Source organism: Salvelinus sp. IW2-2015, linkage group LG32 (assembly GCF_002910315.2).
Source record: "Salvelinus sp. IW2-2015 linkage group LG32, ASM291031v2, whole genome shotgun sequence".
NCBI classification, from domain to species: Eukaryota; Metazoa; Chordata; class Actinopteri; order Salmoniformes; family Salmonidae; genus Salvelinus; species Salvelinus sp. IW2-2015.
In genome coordinates this window covers 36563518-36573533 of record NC_036871.1, presented here as the reverse complement: position 1 = coordinate 36573533, position 10016 = coordinate 36563518, and the positions used below count along the sequence as shown (strand labels likewise).

At 44.4% G+C, this 10016-nt stretch overlaps 1 protein-coding gene across 4 annotated transcripts; it reads right to left on the bottom strand.

Annotated features, from left to right (window-relative positions):
- Positions 1-214: 214 nt before the first annotated feature.
- On the bottom strand, positions 215-8799 carry prpf38b (pre-mRNA processing factor 38B). Of its 4 annotated transcripts, XM_023977585.2 has the most exons (6): positions 8284-8799; positions 6867-6935; positions 6229-6380; positions 5585-5645; positions 1533-1768; positions 215-1402 (listed from the first exon to the last, which is right to left on the bottom strand). In XM_023977585.2, exons 1-6 carry the CDS (start codon positions 8506-8508, stop codon positions 652-654), a joined length of 1494 nt encoding a protein of 497 aa, XP_023833353.1. In that variant the 5' UTR covers positions 8509-8799; the 3' UTR covers positions 215-651. The 4 variants fall into 4 exon arrangements, with proteins under 4 accessions (XP_023833353.1, XP_023833355.1, XP_023833356.1 ...); XM_023977587.1 differs by lacking the exon at positions 8284-8799 and having other exon boundaries at positions 6855-6937; XM_023977588.1 differs by lacking the exons at positions 6229-6380; positions 6867-6935; positions 8284-8799 and having other exon boundaries at positions 5571-5645.
- Positions 8800-10016: the final 1217 nt, after the last annotated feature.

Here is a 10016-nt window from a genome sequence, read left to right as displayed (position 1 = left end):
TACAGTAGTCTTTAGTCATTTAGCAGACAGTTAGGCAGTCCATTATAACCATGGTAGATTACTAGATCTGAAAGTGCTTTGAAGAGGAGCACTCGTGTAACCGAGTGAGATTGTACCAGATAAAACCCTTTAAGAGTACTTGTGTAAATGAATAAGAAATTACAGCTTTAGGAATTTCATCTTCAACAAAACCATAATCACCCCACACAACATCTCCTTTTGTAAAAGTAGTTTTATTAGAAAACAAAATGCAACAGAGCACTTAACCAAACACAGCACAATATCAGTACGGCTCAGTGCATGGTACAAATTCACCTTCGGAGGTTGCTCTGTAGGATTTAAAACATTCTCAGACCCGTATGTACAAAGCAATTTGGAACTTTCCAGAGACAAAACCATATAAAACTTAAAATGGCATTTTTTCCCTAATACAACTGTCTCGAATGAAAAGTAACGCTGGTCTAGAAAGGGAGGAGAAAGGCAGAGAGATAGAAAGATCTACATAAAGTAACATTACGTTGGCCAAAGACAAGTCCAGGTAGTTTCTCGTGCTAATGTTTTCTTCTTCTCTTTTTAATAATACGTGACAGACTACACGATCAAGTAAAACAAATGAATGAAGAGAGAAAGGCAGAGAAGAGCTGTGACGAGCTAAGGGGACTCTGCCCTAGCGTTCTGTGTCGTCCTCTCTCCTCTCTCTGTGCTCTGGCTCCTCCTGCGCTCTCTGTGTTTCCCATGGTCTTTCCCATTGCTGGGCTCTCGTGGCCGGTGGCTCCGCTCTTTGCTGCGGCTACGTTTGTGTGAGCGCTGCTCGCCCTCCCCCCTCTCATGGCTGCGCTCTCTCTTCCTGCTCTTCTCCTTCTCCCCCACCTCGGCCCTGCTCTTGCTTCCACTCTCTTCTTGGACTTCTCCTCTCTTCTTGGACTTCTCCTTGTGTCTCCTTTCTCTGCTTCCGCTCCGGCTGGAGCGCTTGGCCTTCCTCTCCTCCCTGTGCCCCCTCCTCTCATCACGCTCTTCTTTGTGTCTCCTGTCCTCAGTCTCTCCCTTGCTCCTCTTGTCCTTGGACCTCTCCCTCCCTCTGTCGCTGCCCCTGTCTTTCCTCCTGCTTCTGTCGTTCTCCCCGCCCCCCTCCCTTTCTTTCTCCCTGTCTTTCCGCTCTCCCTTGCGTTCCCTGCTCCTGGACCGTCTCCTCTCCCTTTCTCCTCCCCTGTCCCTCTCTTTCTCCCCTCTCTCTCCTCTTTCCCTCTCTCTGTCCCCTCTCCTGTCCCCGTCCTTACCCTCCCTCTCCTTCCTCTGGCGGTCACGTTCCCTTTCCAGCTCGCGGTCGAAGCTTGGGCCGTGGCGCTCTCGTTCGCGGTGGTGGCTCCTGCTCCTCGACCGTTTGGGGGACCTCCTGGGGCTCCTGACCAATAGAAAAACAGAAACAAACCTAAATATCAGCCTCACGAACAGCAAAAACCCTCCCTCATTGACAGAGATGCGATCCACATAATACAGAATATTCTTCAGAATGGCTTTTATCCATTTCCTACCGGGAGCGTCTACGCCCTTCTGTCGCCCGTCCCTCCTCTGGCACAGGTTCTACCGGCTCCTCCACCTTCTCGGGAACCTTCCGGGGCCTTGCCTTCATCTGTGTGTCAATCATCTTCTGCACAGGCACCGGGATGCGTGGGAAGAGTGTGGAGAACCACTCCAGCTTGGTGAGGAACGACCGGACCATCTCTCCGATGGTCATAACGCAGCCGCCTCCGGCCTTCACATCCAGCTCCTGAGAACATAGAGAGGGGGAGGGGGTATTGAAAACATTATTAACACACTCAGATGCAAATCAGAACTACAAAAGACATTGTATTCATTATCATATTTATTCAACATATCTTCCTAGTCCCTTGTTTTTTAACACTTGCCTCCATGACTCAATTAGAAATCAAATATAATTTGTGATGACCAAGTACTGAACCTTCACCTCTGATTTCATCTAGCTTAATATGCTCACATATCAATCCTTATCATGTGTTTGCTTTATAATTCAACTTAGTGCCTGATACTGACTATAGGAAATAATAGTATGGAAATGGAAAAATGGTTTCTCTCATTTAATCTGTCTGGCTGTCCTGAAAAGTCTGTACTTACACTGTGAGCTCTCTTACACAACGATATGTTAGCAAAATAACTGAAAACACCCTGGGTTGCATCTCAATAGTCTAAAGTGGCTTCCTCTCCTCATCGTTTCCTCCATCTGCACTAGCATTAAAAGAGGAAGTAAAGATGGGGGTGAAACAAGGAGAGGAAGCGACTTTAAACAATTGAGATGGATCCATAGGCAGGCAAAAAATAAGGGTTAAGGAAAGTTTTTTGCTTCCTCCTTCCTAGTTCTCGACAGTCCAGGGAGACGCTGGCCACAGTGCAAGTACAGAGTGGAGGCATGTAGGTAGGTATGTGCACAGCAACTACAGAGAGACCAGGTCTGAATGGGTAGAGAACAGCCGTTTTGCACTCACACACGCAAACCAACAGTGCTGAGAGATACATTATCCAATTCACCTGCTGCACAAGGGGCATCTAAAGAAGAGAACATGGGAATTAGCCAGTTGGGAAGGACGTCAGGTTCAAATAATGCATCAGAACAAGAAAGTAGGCCTGGTTGCACAGTCTGACAAATAATATCCAGCCAATTGAAGGTTTGAATGYAGAGAGAGGATACAGTGCATTCGGAAAGTATTTRTTACGTTACAGCCTTATTTTAAAATGGATTAAATATTTTTTCCCCCTTATCAATCTACACACAATACCCCATAATGACAGTGAAAAGGCTTTAATACAAAAAAAATAAAATACAGAAATACCTTAGTTACATAAGTACTCGGGACCTTTGCTACGAGACTCTAAATTGAGCTCAGTTGCATCCTGTTTCCAATGGTCATCCTTGAGATGTTTCATCAACTTGGTTGGAGTCCACCTGTGGTAAATTCAATTTATTGGACATGATTTGGAAAGACACACACCTGTCTATATAAGGTCCCACAGTTGACAGTGCATGCCAGAGCAAAAACCAAACCATGAGGTCGAAGGAATTGTCCGTAGAGCTCCGAGACAGGATTGTGTCGAGGCACAGATCTGGCAAAGGGCACCAAAACAATTCTGCAGCGTTGAAGGTCGCCAAGAACACAGTGGCCTCCATCATTCTTAAATGGAAGTTTAGAACCACCAAGACTCTTCCTAGAGCTGGCCATGCAGCCAAACTGACCAATAGAGGGAAAAGGCCCTTGGTCAGGGAGGTGMGCAAAAACCTGATGTTTCTATGTGGAGATGGGAGAACCTTCCAGAAGGACAACCATCTCCGTAACACTCCAACAATCAKGCCTTTATGGTAGTGGCCAGACGGAAGCCACTCGTCAGTAAACAGCATGACAGCCCGCTTGGAGTTTGCCAAAAGGCCCCGAAAGAATTCAGACCATTAGAAACAAGATTCTCTGGTCTGATGAAACCAAGATTGAAGTCTTTGGCCTGAATGCCAAGCGCCACGTCTGGAAGAAACCTGGCACCAWCCCTACGGTGACGCGTTGGTGGTGGCAGCATCATGCTGTGGGGATGTTTTTCAGCGGCAGGGACTGGGAGACTAGTCAGRATCGAGGGAAAGATGAACAGAGCAAAAATACAGAGAGATCCTTGATGAAAACCTGCTCCAGAGCGCTCAGGACCTCAGACCGGGGTGAAGGTTCACCTTCCATCAGGACAACGACCCTAAGCACACAGCCAAGACAACATAGGAGTGGCTTCGGGACAAGTCTCTGAATGTTCTTGAATGGCCCAGCAAGAGCCCGGACTTGAACCCGATCAAACATCTCTGGAGAGACCAGAAAATAGCTGTGCAGCGACGCTCCCCATCCAACCTGACAGAGCTTGATAGGATCTGCAGAGAAGAATAGTAGAAACTCCCCAAATACAGGTGTTCCAAGCTTGTAGCGTCATACCCAAGAAGACTCAATGCTGTAATCGCTGCCAAAGGTGCTTCAACAAAGTACTGAGTAAAGGGTCTGAATACTTATGTAAATATCATATTACAAATTAGCAACAAAAAAAAAAAATCTGTTTTTGCTTTGTCATTATGGGGTATTATGTGTTGCTTGATGAGGGGGGAAAACAATTTAATCCATTTTAGAATAAGGCTGTAATGTAACAAAATGTGGAAAAGGTTRAGGGGTCTGAATACTTTCCGAATGCACTGTACATCTACTACAAAGTTCTCCTCAGAAAATTGTTAAATTATATTAAAAGGTGCTATACATAGGATTCTTTTTGCATTGTAATTTCAGAAAATGTCCTTTACATATCTGGCACTAATAATGGAATGATAGTGTTTCACAGTATTACTTACCCACCAGTGTTGTGATTGGCTGTTATATAAGTGCCTATTGATTTTTCCCACCGGAGTGGCATCTGCTATCAAACTGGGAAAGCTGTTTCTGACTTTGTGGCTGTGTTAGCTAGTGGAAATGGCTGTCATCTCCTGTTTGGATTTTTTTTCTCCAAACACTCTTTGCTCAATTTCAGTTTATATGTTAGAAAACAAGCACTGAATAGTGCAGGGAATCGTTGTACCATCTAAATCACTGTGAAATGCATTTTCAATATAAAACAATATTGTTTTTACAGCTGTTTGAAACTGGTGGACCAAAACTGAAAGTAACTTTTGTTTTGGACCACCAACTTCAAACAGCTGTAAAAACAATATTTGCTGTTATTAAAATATATTTCACAGTGATACAAATGGCACAATGCTTACCTACACTATTCAGTGCTTGTTTTCTCAAATAAATTGAAACTGAGGAAACATTGCAGAATTTTTGCAACCAGGAAATGGCAGCCATTTCCACTAGATAACACAGCCAAAGTTAGAACAGCGTTCCCATTTTGACAACGGATGCCACTGCGGGAGAAATCAACAGGTGAATATCCAATCACAACACTGGTGGGTAAGTAATACTGTGAAACACTATCATTCCATTATTAGTGCCAGATATGTTAAGGACATTTTCTGAAATTACAATGCAAAAGAATCCTATGTGTAGCACCTTTAAGTAGGAGGGTGTCAGATAAAAGAAAACGAAGCAATGGATTTATGTGTTGAAATATACGTGTTGTTATATTTTAAAATAAAACGTGTTAATTAGAATAAATAAAAATCTGAGCCTGGGAGAAACAACGTTACACATTTCAGTGTAAAATGTCAAATTGTGCAAATTAGATTTTATTAATTGAGTTTGTGCAACAAGTCCTGATTGCATCTTGGCAAACACAAAGGGCATGCCTTTAGTTAACAGAATTTGACTGTATGGTTCAACTCTACGTCAAATATACTTACCCTGACAAAAACAGGCAGCAGAGCAGAGTGAATGACCTAACTACTCAACTTTGCGCGGGGGGAGGGGGACTGGGGACAATTAAGCCAAATGAAGGCAAAGGTGAAAAATCAGCTCTGAGCATCACAACGAGGAGAGAACTGAGAGCCAACAGTTTGGATCATGCCAGACTTGTTAGTGAAAGGTAGAGAAACATGAAAGTATTACCCGTGTGGACATACCTCCTCATCATCCAGGAAACCATCATACCAGTCCACCAGGTCTGCAGGAGGCTGGGTGTATCTAGAGGAAACACACACATAACACACTATTGAGCATCCCATTGAATAACACATGTAGACGTCTTTGACTTCCGCCTGCAACTTGACGCCAATGTTAACTATCTGACGGTAGATACTGTTTTCACATTTTTGTCATTTAGCAGATGCTCTTATCCAGAGCGACTTACAGGAGCAATGAGGGTTAAGAGCCTTGCTCAAGGACACAGGCAGATTTTTTTCTTCTTCACCTAGTCTGCTCGGGGATTCGAACCATCAACTTTTCGGTTACTGGCCCAATGCTCTTAGCTGCTAGGCTACCTACTGTTGTCTGCGAACAAATCTTATATAACACCTCTCTATTCCAGGAACAGACATGTAGTTAATTTAACAACACATTAATAAAGAGATGTCGGAACAAAATGGTAGCATTTAGGCATGCAACTATACACTGCAAAATGGCTGCTGAGCATTTCAAAGAGGTTGCAACCCATTAGAACAGGGTGAGTGGAATGTATTTACAGACAAATAAAAACAAGTCCAATAGGTTCTATCCTTTGTGCAAACATTTGCCTTTTACATAAACCAAAATGTAGGGCGAGTCGTACCTTATGTACATGAAACCAAGTGCTCTGATGTAGGGCGAGTCGTTGTGAGTGATCAGTCCCATCACCTGCTTGCGGGTCATCTTGAGGGTAAACAGCTTATACAACAGGCAGAAGGCCGTGGACACAATGCCGCCCGTCCCGACTCCACGCACCTGAGAACAGAGGTTCATGTGTCAAACGTTTTGGTTTTTGGGACCAGTGTTCCTAACATATATCTGAAGTGGACCTCTATGTTTTGGGGGGAATTATCGTTTTTCAACATGGTCCTACTCCACAGCTAAGTTAAGTGTGTTGCTTGCGTTTGTCATCTATCAACTACTGACTTTTGATGCGTGTATGTATGTATGTATGTATGTATGTATGTATGTATGTATGTGTGTCTGTATGCATGTATGTGCACCTAACTAAAATGCTCTGGATAAGAGCGTCTGCTGAATTACTAATGTAAAAAATGTAAAACGTATGTGATGCACTTATGAACACAATTAGGCAGAGAATAGCTTCTCTGGTCAGGATGTAACATTGATTCTGTTGACAGCTAAAGCCATTAAATCAGACAAGTCAGAGAGTGACTGTTACCCCCATCATCTGGGACAGAGAAACAGGGGGAGGCAAAAGGCACGTACTTTCTAACTTACCCCTCCGCACATTCCAGTCTGTCCAGCAGTCTTCCTGCTGCCTTTCTCCCAGGGCTCAACATGAGTCACCTACAGAAACAATTTTTTAAAAACACAGTGACCCCATGATGCTAAAATCAATGCATGTGAATCACATTCAGGTTGCAGAAGTCTGTTGTTTACCTCTGGCTGAACGCTGGGCACATCAGGAAGACGCCTTTGCAGCCCTTTACTTTCCAATCACATCAAAATCATTTAACAAATGCTAAATATACACTCACTGTACATTGTTTTTAACAGGCTTCATCACAGTTGCAGTCGACAGCATGTTTCAATTACAACACGTTTCTGTCGGCTTTCTTTTGTTACACACAGGTGTTATACAAAGGTGTTAGGATGCCTATTGACATTCTAGAGTGTCTAATGCTACTTCCTGATGTGCCCAGCGTTCAGCCAGAGGGAAACAACAGACTTCGGCACCCCGATTGGCTGAACACGATATGCAACATCTGGGACTAGCATTCCTAGGCATTAGCCATGGTGGAAAATAGTGCTTCATAAAGTACACACATTTCCATTTTTTTAACTGCCTTCTCGCCATTAAATTGCGACTAGGCGGAAATCGACGCCTTTGCAGCCTGAACGTACAAACCGGTCCACGGGGGATACAATGCCTTTCGACAGTAAAATTAAACGACTCAATATCGCCATTTGCCGGCCTTTGGGTTAGTTCGAAGCATGCTGGATAGCTAATTAGCGCAGGTGGTCGCCCCAATTAACCATTTGAGAACAATTTCTCGCTGATATGAAAAATAGCTACGTTTCTTATGTTTCCAAACCCGTACTGCAAGCGATACTTGTTCACGTTCAAGACCGAGCGTGCGTCGGTGCTACAAAAATATTCCGGGAAAGATCTCTTCAGCAATACTAATTAGGCGCTAAATGTAGTTAGCGTGTATTAATAGGCTAACATAACACTAGAGTTTACCTGACTGGCTAGCCAATTAACTAGCCAGCTGACGTTAGCTAGGTTTGGGAACGTTAACTAGCTACAGTAACGTTAATTCCAACACAATTTCAATTATCAGCAAATTAACTACAGACCGTACAGGAAAACCTAAGAGATGTTTGCTAGTTAACTTAGCTACATAGCTAACTAACGTTGCAACCCACTCAAATGAGTAAACAGAACTGAAAATAGGGTCGGGTTAGCGGTAGCTAGCACGCTAGTGARGTTAGTTAGCTAACAAACACGTTAGGAACCATTTGAGATGATACTGCCAAATTATAATATGAAAAACAGCGTTAAGCAAAAGCTAGCTACCTGCCACTGAATCATTTAGCCAGTTAGCAATTTACCCATACGTTCAAACCGCTACCGAAGGTAGCTAACCAACTTTAGCTAGCATAGTAACGTTAGCCAGCATCGTCTGGTTACCTTGAAATATATTTCATCCACCACCTCATGGTAGGTTTTCAGTTCATAGAGCTGAACCTTGAAATATGGAGATGAGAGCACGTTGGTGAGGACCATAGGGTTCAAGTTCATAGTCTTTTCGTTGCCCCAGAGAGGCAAGTTGTTGCCATGTTTTCCAGGGTTAGGGCCAATCTTGTTCACAGCCTGTCCTTGTTGCTGATTCCCGGCTACAGTGTTGTTGGCCATAATGCGAGGATCCCAGGCTGTCGATCCACAAATGCGGGAAATTAGCTGCTATCTGCTAACGCTAGCTAGCTTACACAATCGATGCTTCTGACTATAACGCCATTAAAGCGGGTTTTGAAACCGTCAATAGTTGCGGTAAACTATGTTCTACAATAACCTAGCACCAGATTATGGCCCACAAAACCCTACTTTGCAGATCTATCTTCCTAACTGAGTTTCTTCGGCAACAGTAGGACAAGATGGCACGCACGTAACTGCCGCTGCCGGGAGAAGACCGGAAAAGGCAACGAACGCCGTTCGTCCAATGAGTGACTTTCGTGAATGGGTACCAAAGTACAGTAACTGTATCGAGGAATTCAAGATCTTTGGCTCACTGCATTCACTGATTGGTGAGCATGCAATGATAGTTGTTTTGAATAATTGACTGTAATTTATCATAGTAATACATTTCATTATGTTTTTCTCCTGTTCTGTGTGTTTGGGGCAGAGGAGGAGACGTTGAATAGGTCATCAATCAATCAATCAAATGTATTTATAAAGCTCTTTTGACATCCGCCGATGTCACAAAGTGCTGTACAGAAACCCAGCCTAAAACCCCAAACAGCAAGCAATGCAGATGTAGAAGCCTGGTGGCTAGGAAAAACTCCCTAGAAAGGCAGGAACCTAGGAAGAAACCTAGAGAGGAACCAGCCTCTGAGGGGTGGTCAGTCCTCTTCTGGCTGTGCCGGGTGGAGATTATAACAGTACATGGCCAAGATGTTCAAACGTTTGTAGATGACCAGCAGGGTCAAACAATAATGTGGATGTGGATGTAGAGGGTGCAACAGGTCAGCACCTCAGGAGTAAATGTCAGTTAGCTTTTCATAGCCGATCACTCAGAGTTAGAGACAGCAGGTGCTGTCTTCGAAAACAGGTCTGGGACAAGGTAGCACGTCCGGTGAACAGATCAGGGTTCCATAGCCGCAGGCAGAACAGTTTGAAATGGAGCAGCAGCACGGCCAGGTGGACTGGGGACAGCAATGAGTAAAGCCAGGTTGTCTTGAGGCATGGTCCTAGGGCTCAGGTCCTCAGAGAGAAATGAAAGATAATTAAAGGGAGCATACTTAAATTCACACAGGACACCGGATAAGACAAGAGAAATACTCCAGATATAACAACTAACCCTAGCCCCCTGAGACAAACTATTGCAGCATCAATAACTGGAGCTGAGCAGGAGGGTCGGGAGACACTGTGGCCCGTCCAACGATACCGCTGGACAGGGCCAACCAGGCAGGATATAACCCCACCCACTTTGCCAAAGCACAGCCCCCACACCACTAGAGGGATATCTTCAACCACCAACTTACTACCCTGAGACAAGGCTGAGTATAGCCCATGAAGATCTCCCCCAAGGCACGAACCTGAGGGGGCGCCAACCCAGACAGGAAGATCACGTCAGTGACTCAACCCTATCAAGTGACGCACCCCTCCTAGGGGTGGCATGGAAGAGCACCAGTAAGCCAGTGGCT